This window comes from Miniopterus natalensis, chromosome 16 (genome assembly GCF_054644295.1).
Source record: "Miniopterus natalensis isolate mMinNat1 chromosome 16, mMinNat1.hap1, whole genome shotgun sequence".
In the NCBI taxonomy this organism is placed as follows: domain Eukaryota; kingdom Metazoa; phylum Chordata; class Mammalia; order Chiroptera; family Miniopteridae; genus Miniopterus; species Miniopterus natalensis.
The window spans coordinates 12,727,570-12,742,104 of NC_142096.1; the positions used below are offsets into that span (position 1 = coordinate 12,727,570).

General features: G+C 40.6%; 1 protein-coding gene across 6 annotated transcripts in view; it reads right to left on the reverse strand.

The window, feature by feature from the left end:
• Nucleotides 1-286: 286 nt before the first annotated feature.
• Nucleotides 287-14,535, reverse strand: part of TRPS1 (transcriptional repressor GATA binding 1) — a 219,931-nt gene continuing 205,682 nt past the window's right edge. For all 6 annotated transcript variants that reach the window (XM_087825362.1, XM_087825364.1, XM_087825363.1 and 3 more), the window contains 2 exons: nt 10,135-10,257; nt 287-7,188 (listed from right to left, as the gene is read on the reverse strand). In XM_087825362.1, coding sequence (XP_087681488.1) covers nt 6,127-7,188; nt 10,135-10,257 — 1,185 coding nt within the window. In that variant the 3' untranslated portion in view covers nt 287-6,126. The remainder of the gene's footprint in view (nt 7,189-10,134; nt 10,258-14,535) is intronic.

Genomic DNA, 14,535 nt, shown 5'->3' on the forward strand with positions numbered 1-14,535 from the left:
CTTGGGTGAGGTCTTCTCAGGTCTTCCTATCTAGATTTCTTCTGCCTCTTCCCTCTTTCATAATAATCCTTCAGGAACCCTCCTCTGATTAATTTCATTTTAAGCAAACCAACAAGGCATGTGATATAGTAATATAAACTTCTTGAAATGACTTATCAGGGTCTTCACATCATATCCATACGGGTATACTGAATTGAATCGAGGTTCAACTTCAATAGCTGGAGTTTTTACATATTGTAACAATCATTACCCAGTACTCAACACTCAATACTTGATACTCAATAAATGTTTTTGAAATAAACACAAGTTTTATTGTTAATCTTCCTAAAGAAACTAGTATAATTTTTTTTACACAAAATCTATCAATAAGAGATTGACTGGTTATAAGGGGGAAAAAAGCAAAGCAAAACAAAACAAGTTGAGAGAAGCCAGGCTTTTCCAATCTTAGTCATATTTTTTAAATGGTTATTTGACTTCACCATCTCAACTCATCAGAGCCTGTCTATATGTTACAATGGTGTGTATTTCCTATCACGACATAGATGAAAGTGAATCCATATAAACCATACCAACGCCATTATGTATAACTGGTGGTAAAACTTTATTATTCAAGTTTAGATGTAACAGACATCTTTGCTGCCTGAAGATTGTTTGCATAAGAAATACACCAAGAACATGTTTGTGAGTAGAAATGAACATGCACTATGAAAACAAAATTAAATAAAACAAAAGAAAAATTCCATGTGTTGTAAGAACAGAACTATTATAGCCAACATTCTAATATTCAAATCAGGACTACAAATTGAATTTTTTCTTAGCAACATGAAATCATTCCATATGAAAGACATTTTCTGCTGGTGAATATTGCTGTAAGTTAATTTTACATTGGCATTTTGAGATGTTTCCCACTCCCATCCCACCCCCCAACTTATCCATGTGGTCCAATTGTCCACCCTAAGGAATTTGGCATTTCTTATTGTGATATCTGCCTTGGTAGCCATTAAAAAACTATAGTTTTATCAGCCTTGTAATAGTTTTGCCTCTTCATAGCCAACACTATAGGCTGTCTAGTTATGGTATTTACAGCTCATCTCTAACACAAATGACCCCAAACTTTCCTGGCCCTTGGGAACTGAGAGTTTAAATAAGCCCCTTGGCCATATAATAATACTTGGCACTCCCATGGTGCCTTTCAACCAAGGATCTCAAAGTGCTTTACAAACAAGTACTACATTACCATTATTATTATTATTAATATTATTATTATTAATATATTTTTTCCATTTTACAGGTGAGGAACCTGAGGCACAAAAAGAAAAAGTGATTTGCTGCAGGTCATATAATGAAAAGACAACCAGGGGTAAAATCAGAATACAGTTTTGGGACTTCTGGATCTTGAAGGACCATTTTCTCCGAGGAAGGCTACACGTTATTTGCAGGTACAGTTACCCTTGCTCTTCCCTGGTGCAGGACGGAGCGAAGCTCAGCTCTACCTTTCCTTCCAGAGAACAGCACGTGAGCATAGACGCTCCAGTTCCCGCGTGCGGGTCAACGCTGAATTTCACATTTCCTTCATCCCTGACTCGCACGCTTCTGCCCTAGCATCTTCCGGAGGTCCTAATTACTGCAAATAACCGTGGGTACTTTCTAAACCATTGCACCGCTACCAGGAACACATGAGTCCACTGTCTATGGAAGAGTAATCGGAAAACCAAAAGGAAGCGCTCTTCAAAGAAGCCGTGCCTTCTGCCCTTGGCCAAGTCTTTCTTTGGGAAAACAACGCAGCCCTTCAAGGTCTTTCTATCCTTTCAATGGACAGATGTCTGCTGACAGAATCCCACCTACGAGTACCTACCTTTGGTTAGCGTATTTAGTTCCATGTTCAGGTTGGATTTCAATTCCTCGGTTTCCTCCTGTGATCTAGGAGGGCAAGCTTTTACCTACTTGTTCACCAAAGATGTCTTGCGTTTTCTGCCATGGCCCTCAACCTAAAGACAGGAAGCTGTGAGCTCATGTAAACTTTAGGCAAAAGGCTGGCATACAGCCCAGAAGCTCAAGACCAGCTTCTCTGCTCCACGCTTCCACCGATGGGTGACAGACATTCCCCCTCCAAGTTGGGTTACTGTTCACTAAACAGGCAGGCAGTCCAGAGGTCTCAGGACAAGTCACCTTGTGATGTTTTGCAGCCACACAGCAGGAGGCTAATCATTCTTTTGATAGCAGTATCCATACTCTTCCATTTATTAAGAAAACCGTCTATCCTCAGGCATTTCAATATATATATATACATTTAATATTTTTGGAGCTGTATTTGCATTGGATCATAATAGATTATGTGCACATGTGCAACCATAATGTGCTACCACAGGCTTCCACAAAGAGCTGTTAATGATAATCACTTTTTTCTTATTATTAATATTATCTTAGAAAAGAATCCCCATGCTTGTTTTCTAAAATCTACCTTTACTAAAAGAGAACAGTTTAGAACAAAACATCACTAACTTCAAAGCTGATTTTTTTTTTAAAGAACATCTCAATATGTCACGTGGAAAGAAGGGCACACTCTTTCCCTTTCGAACTACAGAGTTAACGTGTGAACGTTTAGAGCTCCATCATTTTCTCATCACTTAAGAGTCGTGTAGTGTCTCTCAATCCACAACCTTGTGAGGTGGGCCGGCTCTTTATGGTTTTTTATCCCCAACAACATTATGAGTCTGTGGGTGAGAGATGAAGGGAGAAAGGGTGAGGAAAGGGAGAGTGAAAATGTATGAGCTGGTCCTGGCCTGAAGTTTGATCCAAAGGTCATTCGGAATAGAGACAAGGAATTTTAAGAGACTTAGTTTTTAAATGGCATACAATTTTAGCTGGCATATAGTTTTCATCATAAGGGAAGCCTTTTCCAAGAGGGGAAATTCCTAAATCATCTTGAAAGTCCTCAAAAAAAAAAAATTAAGTACCTAAATAGCTCATTTAAAAATCACCACGTAAGACAAAATGACATCTTAAAACCAAATAAAGTAAAAACCAAATAAAGTAACAACTAATCATTTTTTGTTGTATATTTTGAAAGATGGAACAAAGGCTTTCAGAAATCAAAAAATTAGGGGTATTTTAGTGTCACGATAGATTTTCATCATTTTAGAAAAGCCCACCCTCTTCTCCATCGAAATATGTATCACGACAAAACCAAAAATGAAAATAAAATAATCAATAATAAAGAAATAGGATCTAGCATGTCGATGCTATTCAAGAATATTCTACCGAAAGTAGATTGATCATAAATATTCCAAGAATAGTGATATGTATTTTCCAATGCTAAACATTACTACCAAGTCTAAGGAAAAAAAGATCACATGAAAATAAAGAGGCGTACATGCCAAAAGTGAAGAACCTATTTGTGTCTGACATACTGAAGAAACGGCTGATGGAGCTGTTTTACCCCAAAAGCCATACCTGTAAATATTGCCAAACTTAACCAAACTGCTGGTATTTTGCTGATTTGAGCAGTCCACACAGAATGTTGCTGGAGGTTCGCCAGAGAGCACTTTGCTACCAGTCTTTTCACTAAGAAAACTAAATACTGGGTTATGGTTTGGGAAATCTCCTTTTCAGATCTTTACTTGCCACCTCTCAAGTCTGCCTGTACACTGGAGATGCGTTCATTCAATTCCTAAGAAAGATACATCACATCGCGTCGCCTGAAGGCCGAGGCGCCTCGTCCCACCTCTATTTCAGTGTCTGTGAATGTCAGAGCCACGCGACAGGTGAGATCAGAATAGAGCCCTTTACCAATGAAGCTGAAGCAGAAGGCTTAGTCCTGATTTCTTTCTCTCCGTCTCTGTCTCTCTCTTTTTACATGAAAACGAAAATGCGAGAATGGAAACGACAACAGGACATCAGGAAGACACGCGTAACCTCATTCCCTACAACGGTCACGAGCTGGCTGAGCTCCACCTGCCATCCAGCGGTAAGAACCGAAGGCCTGGCGCTGTGAAAAAGGGAAACCCAAAATGCAACGAAACGCAACGAAACGCAACGATACGAAGCAACTGCGAGTTAATGTAAAAAACGGAGTGCAAACGCGACTACAGAAGGCAATAAAAACATCAGTGCTGCGGAGTCCAGCAGCGCTCATCAAAATAACTTCTGAAATGTTTCATCTGAAACATCGACAAAGCAATAAAAAGAGGATATATGTTTATCATTTTAAGCATAACAATGTGAGTTAAGAGCTTAAAAATTAAAAAAAAAAAAAAAAGTACTTGGAATGAATAGTACTACCCTTTTTTTTCCTAAGTAGGCATAAAAATATTTTCATTTCCTTCTTGTTTTCCATACCATTATATCAAGAACTTTCATTTGTTTCATGTTACCGTTTACAATTTTAATGCGCACACACACATACACACACACACACACACACAAAAAGATATCTACCGCAATAGAAATAGTTGCTTCATTACCTTGTTTGCTACATTTGCAAATGTAAACAGCTAGGCAGAGCCAGAACTGACTCTAATGCATGATGGAATATCTTTGTTGCATACGTACACTGTAGAAAATAATTATTCAATATGTCAGGCACCATTATTTGAAATGTAATACATTAATATTTACTAGAAAAATAAGTTTTTTTTTTCCTATTTGTTCTCCCAACTTCTTTAATGAAATAAGTTAATCTGACAGTGCATCCAGTAGCTTGTAATATCTTCTACATCTCCGTGGCAAAAAATAAACTACTGGTTGGGACAATATAATGCAAATTATTAAAGTCAGTCCTTGTACATACATCCTTGTAGCAAGCATTGAGGCTCGACTAACAGCACCTTTAACCAATTATTTAATGTTCAGTTATTTAGCCCTATTTCCCTGAGCAGTTATGCTGAGGAGCGTTCCCTTCATGGATAGTTTTACAAAGCCTTAAGTATTAAAGGAAATATGAAGACATACTTCTAAGAATCCTATTTAATGCTACTTAACTAAACCTGCATAACTCTAATGAAGGGATTGATTGGTACTCACACCGTCAGTCTGTGGTAACGTAACTTTAGACGCTGCCTGACCACAAAGTTTGGAAATTACATTTAACCAAAAGAAAATAAATAAATACAGCAGGTTACCTTGTGGAGAAATACCATGTGTTCTAAACAAATTAAGCCCATGGTCTGAACTTTTGCATCCATCTAGTCTTTTGAACTGAGGGGATCCCTTTAGTTATCATGTGCCAAGTGAGATTAGTGACCAAGAGGAGGCTTCAAAAACAAATCCACACTGGTTTATCGCATACAAGAAAGAAATATCTGGCTAAAATAAAATTACTACATAAGCACTGAGGACATTGGTTTTAAAAAATGCATATATATTTGGACAAAATGAACCTAAATTGCGAACAAAAGGACTACTTTCGAAAGGAGTATTCGAACATCTAAAGGACAGAAGTATCAGAGAGGGTGTGCATGTGTATATACAGGCAGGGCAGGCCAAAAACATTGTGCCACCATCTGTCACATTCTTGCCGATCCCTCACCAAGCCTAACCACAGCTCACATTTCTAGGTCTAAATCTGAAACGTGGTCAACGAGAGGAGACTGATGTAAGAGGGCACCATTTTCCTTTCACTGCCCTGGAGATTAGGTTTCTCCTCCTCTGCCTAGGATATCATGATATTTCTAAATTTAGGCAACATTTTATGGGTTTTTGAACAAATGGGCCAAAGGCCAGCCCAATACTGCTTTAGACTCATGGTATGTAAACCCTTTCAAATTGTAGACAGCTTTGATCTCTTTCTTTACAAACATAATAATTATAGTCTGGTGAAACTTCTCATGGATCGTTGCCACCGTACACATTCACCAAGACGGTTTTGAGTTACTAGGTTCTAGAACGTGACTAGTTACCATCTTGTCCCCCCCCTTTTTTTTCTTCTCACTGACCATTTGTCTCACTTTTTAATCTTGGTAACCTACTCATCAAAAGAAAGAATAATAAGAGAAGGGAATTTCATGTTGGATAAGGCAGGCTCTATGAAGTATTTTTTTTTTTAATAGGTCTTCATAAGACATTACAAGCTATTGAATTCCCATCAAGAAAACCTATTTCTATTTAATTGTGCTAAGTGCTAAGGTTTTACTCTTTAGGTTTTCCATTTTTTTCTGCTTGTGCATTGTTCCTATGCAGGCCTCTCTGGATATGAGTTGTGAAGTCATATTTGTCCGTGCAAAGATGCTGGCATATGCTGCACTGGAAAGGTCCACTGTCACCATGGCAACTCATATGCAAGGCATACATCACTTCATCCAGAAAGACAATGCCACAGTGCACACATTTTGTTGAAAGTTCATCTTGAGTACTTCTATCGACTTTCTCTGTTTTTACTACATTCAAGGGACCTTCATTTTTTACACTTGACGGTGCCTTCGTTTTCTCCTTGGAGGCACCGTTTGCAGTTGGCCCAGGTCTGGAATGCTTGATCGCCAAATCTAGAGGAATGTCATTGTCTGATCCAACAGCTGAGAAATGAGGAGGCAGATTGAAGGTGGGATAAGGCACATAGTTTTGGCAAGGATTTGGTAGGCCAGGCACATGACTCAAGTAGTGCGGATTCCCAGGAACGGAGACCTTATATTTACTCCAGAACCGCAGCCAATCAGCTTCACTCTGGAAGTCATTATGTACAAAGGGGAGTCCAAAAAGGGGGTACTGGTACTTCTCAATAGGGCTGCCCGGCGGTGAATAATTTGGGTGCTTTGCAGGTCTCATGTACTTTTCTATGGGACTGCCTCTCTCAGAGCTTCCTTTCCCTTCAGATACGGAGGAGCTGTTTCCTGGGTCTCCAGTGCTTTCCTGAGGACTTTTTATCTGAATGTGCAAAGGCTGCATCCTTTTGTGAATGTCCAGAGTCTGGCTGACCAGGACTGGCTGCGGCGCTGAATGGCTTTTAGTCAAGGAGCTCTGGGCTTCGTATTTACTCAGGCTGGGCAGCGGGATCTCTCTCTGGTGGCTCTCGGGCAGGTGGTCCTCCGGCCTCCTCTCCAGGGGGCTCCCGTTGAGCTGCTCCTCGCCGCCGGCCCTCTGCTGCTTGCCGAGCTGCTCGGCCGGGAGGGCTTCGGGGTTGAGGCGCTTTCTGGTTCTTCTCCTAATGATCTGCTCACCGTTGTTTTGTTTAATGATGTTTAAAGGCCTGGGGGTCTGCAGGGGGCGCACACACAGTACATAAAAGGAAAACACAAAAATACATTAAAATGCATTAACAATTCCTCGCAGACAGAAACCATGCCTAAGTTCAAAGCAAGGATAGGCTTTACCGTACAGATTTACTAAATCTCCTCCTTTTGCCCTAAGCAGGGCCGCAGGAAGAAACCAAAGTGCTTTTTTTTTTCTTTTTTTCTTCTTAGCCTAATTAAATCATGGCCATCTTTGCAGGGAGGAATGAAAACTTTCATCTACTTACAAACGGCTTTCCAAACTCAATGAATTTTGGAATTGCATCATTTAGCGATAAAACCATGTAGAAAGTTCCTTGAAGAAATGTGATTCTTCTGAAATATTTCTCAACTTCTGAGTCATGCACTAAGATGTCAACATCGTAACATGGGAGACAGGTTTTGATAAAAGCTGTGCAAAACTTATGCATTGCTACCGACTGAATTGTGTGCCTCCCCAAATTCACGTGTGGAATCTCTAACCACTACGTGACTGTATCTGGAAAGTGCACGGTCTTTAGGTGTTAAATCAGGTTAAACAGGACGCAGTGAGGAAGTGGCCTTCTGTAAGCCAGGGAGAGAGCTTGCACCAGAACCCAGCCATGTGGCATTAGGTCTGACTCCCAGCCTCCAGAACTGTGGGAAAATATATTTCTGTTGTTTAAACCACCCCATCTGTGGTGTTCTGTTATCACAGCCAGAGCTGACTAATACATACATTCTAAATAACTGCAAATGTGAATATAAAGTATTAAATATCAGAGTACACAAAAAATCAAACTGGCAGAATCATGATTTCAAGTAATCAAAGCCGTATCACTGGAAGTTTTTTTTCAACCTCTCAATTTTATTTCTCTCCCTTGAATAACATTTTATATTCAGTAGGGAAGATGGTACTTGTTGACAGGTGAAGCATTTGTTTTATGTTGAAAATATAAATTCATTTGTAGCCTTGGTTCAAATATTTGTATCCGATCTCTCATTCTAACCCTACTTCTCTGTACTTAAATTGAAAGCTGCCTTTTACTCAGCTTGAGTATTATATCTGGCTTAAGCATTATATGATTGGTATTTATGGATATGTTCAACAGGTATGTATATTTTATGACTGAAATCCATAGATAAGACTATTATAAAAACTTAAGAGCTCTAACTTTGATTTACAAAAATCAAAAGAATAAGTTTAATAAATTAATGCCTATTTACAGATTAAAAATTTAGATGAACCTTTAATAGGCTAAAATCTAATTTTTCTAAAAGCTTACTGAAATCAGGAACTAATTTCCACATGAAATATGAATCTATACAGTATGTAATTTGTGAATTTTTCCTAGAAAGGATGAATCTTAATGCAAGAGAGTGTCTTTTACATATTAAATAAAGCATAAATATAAATCCTTTTTGGAGTATTTCTCGTGTCGTGAAGGTATTTTGAAGGGAAGAAAGATAACAGACGTGTTATTGACAATTCAATTATTGGTTTCAGAATAAAAATGACACATCCCTTGGATATGCTATGTTCATTTATTTTCTTCAGCATTTCATATTTGTATTCTGAAAATATGCAGCACTTAATCTCTATCTTATAAAGAAGCCAGACATTTTGCATTAATGCCTTTCTTAAACTTTCACAACTTTTGTGGCAGTCTTTACGTGAAATGTGAGCATCACCTTTATGTATTTAAGTTCCTGATTTAGAAAAACTCGAAACTGAACACATCTCACCTCTGGAGAGATGAATATAAAAGGAACTGTAAAAAGAAGAGTTTAGTTTATATCACAGTTAAGTGATCATAAGCTGGAAGGCAGCAGCTTAATTAATTCCTGGCCTATGATTGGCCAGAGTTCAATTAAAATCATTAATGTCAGTACTCATTAAACGGTGAAGGTTCAAAAAAAGTAAGGTGGTGGGAAAAACCTTTCTCTTAGCTACATGCTAAGGTTTTCACAGTTTACCACTAATTAGTATAGTTGGCAGCATCTATTTTTTAAAGAGGGCTTCCAATGGTCCACTGATGAGGACATTTTGTCTAAAATCATATCCCCTGCTGTAACCTACCACTGGCTCTGCTAAGAGCCACAGTAAAATGCCAAACAAAATGAAAAAGGCACAGGGAAAAAGACTTCTGTTTACTAAATAGAGGCTTCCTATTTTTAAAGGCAGCTCTTGTCAGCAGATAAACTTTCCGAACTAGAAAAAAAAAATCCTTCAAGAAGTCAAACGCATATACAGATGGGGGAATCTGTAAGTCTCAATTTTGTTATAGGACTCTAGCTAAAAACTGGAAAGGAATTACTGGAAGTCCTCCGGTACCACAGAAAGAAGCCAGCTAGAGATCTTAAAACACAAAGCACCACTTGCACCTTAGCTACAGGGATGTGTGCTGTTCGGGCCCGGATGCCTCACCTAACTATGCACCCAATGTGCTGCAGTCACCTGGCATTTTCGGGTTCCAGCTCAGAGCCGCTCTTTTCAAGGTGCCACCTCCAGCCCCCAAAGCAGCCAAGATGACACTTGCAAATTTGCAAAGGTAAACAGGAAAATGAGCTTTCTTTCTCTGCTCTCTATTGTACACTGGCCATGGGAGAGTCCTCTTTAAAAAAAATAACTTCTTATGTATTTTTTGAACTTTTAAGGAGGTTGTCTTTCTACCTAAATGAAGTTCGGCCAATTCAGACAGCCATTCGCTCAAGTGCCTGTTAGGTGAAATGCCCAGAAATCGATCCTTTTCCCCTTTTTGTACCAAAAGGAGCAGAAAGCGTTACTAAGGATCTCGGAGGCATCTCCCCAGAGCGCCTACGGCCCTCTCCCCCCAAGTCACAGGCGTGGGACTGCGGGCCGGGCACCGCGAGCCAGGGAGGGCCCGCACCGCACCGCACCGCACCGCAGGCGCTCGCTCAGGCGTTTCCCGGCAGGCTGACAGGTTCTTACCGAGTGGAGCTTCTGGTACAGGCCACACGCGTTGCACACATATCCGCCATTTGCATTCTTTCGCCAGAGAGAGGTCTTTGTGGTCAAGCAATTGGCACAAAAAACACCCGAGCCTCTACGCCTCTGAAACAGGGAAAAAAAACACAAGGTCAGAGGTGAGTCACATGGTCACTGGAGTTGGACCAAATCGAGCCGGGAGCTTTGTCTCGGGCCGGCAACAATGACAGTAGAAAACCACACTGCCCGTAATGAGGTCAGGTTCAATTGTGCTTAATAGGCCCCGCTGATTTTCATTATAATTAACCCTACAGTGATGGATGAGGTGTGGGCCACACCAAAGGCTTCTCACAGAAGCCGCTGTCACTTTTTGAACTTTGGGTTTTGTGCCCTTAATGATGGCTCCTAGAGGCCGAACCTGAAAATATACCTTTGAAAAGCGTCAGAACAAAAGTCAGGAGGCAGAACGTGGTAAGGGGTTTAATACACTTTGGCAAAGGAGCGGCGCATGCCACCTGAGCTCTAAAATCCAGTCAAGCTTGGAGTGAAGCACCGCGTACGCCACTTAAAATGATTCCCGGCCTGCGTCTCACTCTGTGTCATTCATGTGATATAAGTTCACGAGAATGTAAGACGCTCAGTTCAGCTCTTTGGTTTGTCATCGTAAAACCTGAAAGAGGACACCCTCTATTTCCCAAAGCTGGGAGAACCGGCAGAAAACTTCAGGCAACTAGAAGTAATGAGAACCCTGATGAGGAGCCTGCTTAAGCCAGACCACACAGTCCCATCGATGGCGATTTAATTATTTTACTTGACCCAGTCTTGGAAATCACAAGCATTTCCGAACACAAATTGATGTTTAGTGGGCCGAGTTCTGTTATCGCCAGATTCAAAAATAATCTAAGGATACTTAAAAGTAGATAATTAGTATTGATTGTTCCATTCTTGCTATCAAGTAATGATTCCATTAAACCTCTCGCTGAAACAAAAGTCAGGCTGTGTTTGTAGGCGCAAATACTAACAGGCAGGAAATGGAATTCTCTTGCTGCAAAAAAAGGCAGCCTGAATTGCAGCTCGGCCCTCCCTTCTCTACGAAGCAAAGCCCTTAATGATAAAATATGCACGTTAGATAAGGAGTGGAAAAAAGTCTTGCTGCAACCCAATTTTGTTATAAATTTAAAATTAAGAGCAGTGTAAAGTCAAAATTTCAGGGATTCATAAAATTTAGGCAATTTATTTAACTTGAGTCCATACTGTAGACGAGTGGTATCTCTGCCAAGAAAATACAATGGTTATAATTGTACTCTGATACATTTCAAATGGAAAGCTTTCTGCAGACATAATTTTGGCTTCAAGACTGGAACACTTTCTTGGCATTGAAAGGGCATTTGATTCATCGGGTGTTTCACAATGTATCACTAAAAAGACCTGGTGAGCAGCCAGTTCCCTATAGGGTAATTTTTCCATCCAGATGCAAGTGCTATCAGAGGCCCTCGTCAGCTAAACTAATTATGATCTTGCAATTGCTGATGCCTGCTCACTCTAACATTCGACATCCTCCATTAATCATCAATACAAGGAAAATGAATGAAACGTAAAGAAATGAGGGCCGGTAAGCTGCACAGCTATAAAAATCTGAAATGAGAGCAATAATTTAACAAGATTGGGGAATGTTTTTAGTGAGCACAAAGTCAGGCTAACAATTGCCCTTTTCAACCAAGAACACGATTTCATTAGTGTAGCAGGTTGTGCTACTTTAGGTGATGTAATAAAAGCTAGATTTTTCACAAAGATAATCTCCCCCCACCACCAAGTAGGGACCAGGAATGTATTTCAAGTTTCTAGATCTCATCAGTAAGAGCAACAAGCAAACATTAGGTGTCAGTCCACTAGTCCCAATAGGGACCTACTGTAAAAGTAGAGACTGCTGCTTCCTGAAAAATCAATGAACTATTAGAGGTTGTGTTTATCAAACACTCTGGGGCCTCCTTTATCTGAAGTAACCTGGGGAGCCTAGTTAGGTTATAATTGTGAAATTTCCCCGGGGCCATGCTGTCTTTTTCCTAGCTCTAAATACTAACGCGTTTGGCAAATAAATGCCAACTTGATTCACATAAAGGCGATGTAAATGTCCATTTGGAAACTAACCCACATATATGGCAGAGGCTCAAATTTGAATGTGTAACCAACAATTCACTCCAGCCTGCTTTTCTTTCCTTCTGCCCTGGGTGCTTGACACAGCTTGCCAAAGTGGGTGTAATCCTGGTTTCAGAGAGCGTTTCAATCCTTGCCCAATTTTGTGCTTACTTCTCTTGCAAAGAAAATGCCCTCCATTAGTTAGGGGGAAAATCCTGAAATTACAGCCCTGGTTTCCACAGGCATAGGTTGCTTTAAGCAGCACTTACGCTCCAATAAAGGCTGGTATATTTTAGGTAAGCCAAATCTTATTGGAAATACATCAGGAATACTCTGGAGTCACTTTCTCAGAGTCAGTGTGGCCGGGAGGTTCATAATCAGATTTAGGAGTCAGACTACTTGTATTCAAGACATGTTTCTGCCTTTTGCTGGGTACAACTTTGGGCAAGTTACTTAATCTCTCAATGCTTAAATTTCTCCCTTTAAAATGTGAGCTGCTGTGAGTATTAAGGGGGGAGGGGAATGGATGCAATTAAAACAGTACAAGGGATTGTAGTAAGTGCTCAATAAGTTAGCCATTTGTCAAGGGGACTCAACTATTTGTTTTGTAAGAGAAAAACATTTTGATAGTTTGGTTTTATCTTCTTAATCTACTTATTAGACATTTTAGATATGCTTAAAATGTATTATCAAATGTATTTCATCTGTGTCAATCTTATCAACTCTGAGAATGGAAAGTTGAGTCAGAGTGAAATATCTAAGTGTTCACACCTACAACTCCAGAGGAGTGTGCTTGTGTGGGGGTGGAGAGTGGGAGGCAGGTGAGATATTTCACCCATTAAGTTCCCTCCCATCTACACACGTTTATCGCTTTGGTAGGCACTGCAAGCAGCAGAGAAGGTGGGAGAAGTGAACGTCCTTAGCTGTGACCACAGAATCACAGAACTCTGTTACATCGCCCTCAGCTACCACAGTGACGAGAGCCCTGACCTGTATAAGGCAACCTGGCTGAATCCAGTCAGGCGTGTCTTTTCCAAGTTACCAACACCCTTAGCGCAGTGCAGAGAAACAGTCTGTGGCCAAAGGAAAGCAGAACAGAAGTTTCCCCTGCCCTGCTTTTTCAAAACAAGTTTGGCCTTGTTAAGGCACTAACGACCTTATTTCATTCACAGATTATCATGCATGACAGAGTTTTAAAATATTGTGCCCTTCTCCTTTCCACTCTGTTTGTAAAGGACAGAAATCCTGTCTCCTAACAGTCATCAAATATTCTAAGTAATAAGTACCTAGGACAGTGCTCTGTCTTGCACAGTTAAACATTAAGAAAGTTGGAAATAATCTCTCCAGGTATTATTTTTATCATTGGCAGACACTCCTATTTTTTGGGGAGAAAAAATTTTTTAAAAATGATTTCCCTTTTAAATGGCTCCCCTTCGGATTGACAAATTTATCTGCAGTTGGGCAGAGTTGGCTAATGATGTAGAAAATAAAATCAAGAGATTCAATTTTCCAATCCTACATCCCACACTTATTTTTGAGAAACAGCTGAAGCCAGACACCTGCTAGGTCCTGAGGGTACCAGGTCAGGTAGAACGAAGCCCCAGCTCTCCTTTATAAACATCACTGCAGTCACACATCGCTGACGGTTCTCTATGTGCATGTGTAGGTTAAACACTATCCCGAGTGCGCTTCCTTTGCCTACCGGCTTTTTGAAGAGTTACTAATAATTTGCAAACGCATGACCTTGCGGTGGAGGGAGATGGAGCACAGCATATGGACAGGAACCCTTCTGGGAGAGGAAACGGTGGGACTAAGTGGCTAGGGCAACCCTGGGAGGCATGTCAGCTCCGTCCTTACTGTTCTCGGGGGCAGGGCGAAAGCTGCACTTGTCCCCCCCAAGCAACACACAGTCACAGTGTCCTCTGCCTCTGACCTTCTCCAAGCGTGCCCTGCACTTCTCTGCGGCTCACCGAGGGGGAGAGGGAAGGAAAGTCGGCTGAAAACCCAAATCTACATGAAAGTCCCCTCAACTGAAAACTTCTGCAGAGAAAATCCCAGAATCAACAATTCAAGAAACTTTTTTTTTTTTGAAGTTTTAATAGTTTGTCGACTGTCGGGTCGCCTCTGTGTTGCCTCCCTGCTATTTCTGTTGGCCGGTTCCTTTCCTGTGTGAAAGGGAAGGACGGTGGTAGGCGCAGTGAACTGCAGGGAATCTGGAGGCCAGTCCAGTGACCGGCCCGGCAAGCGCTTTTCCGTGGTAATTACTGA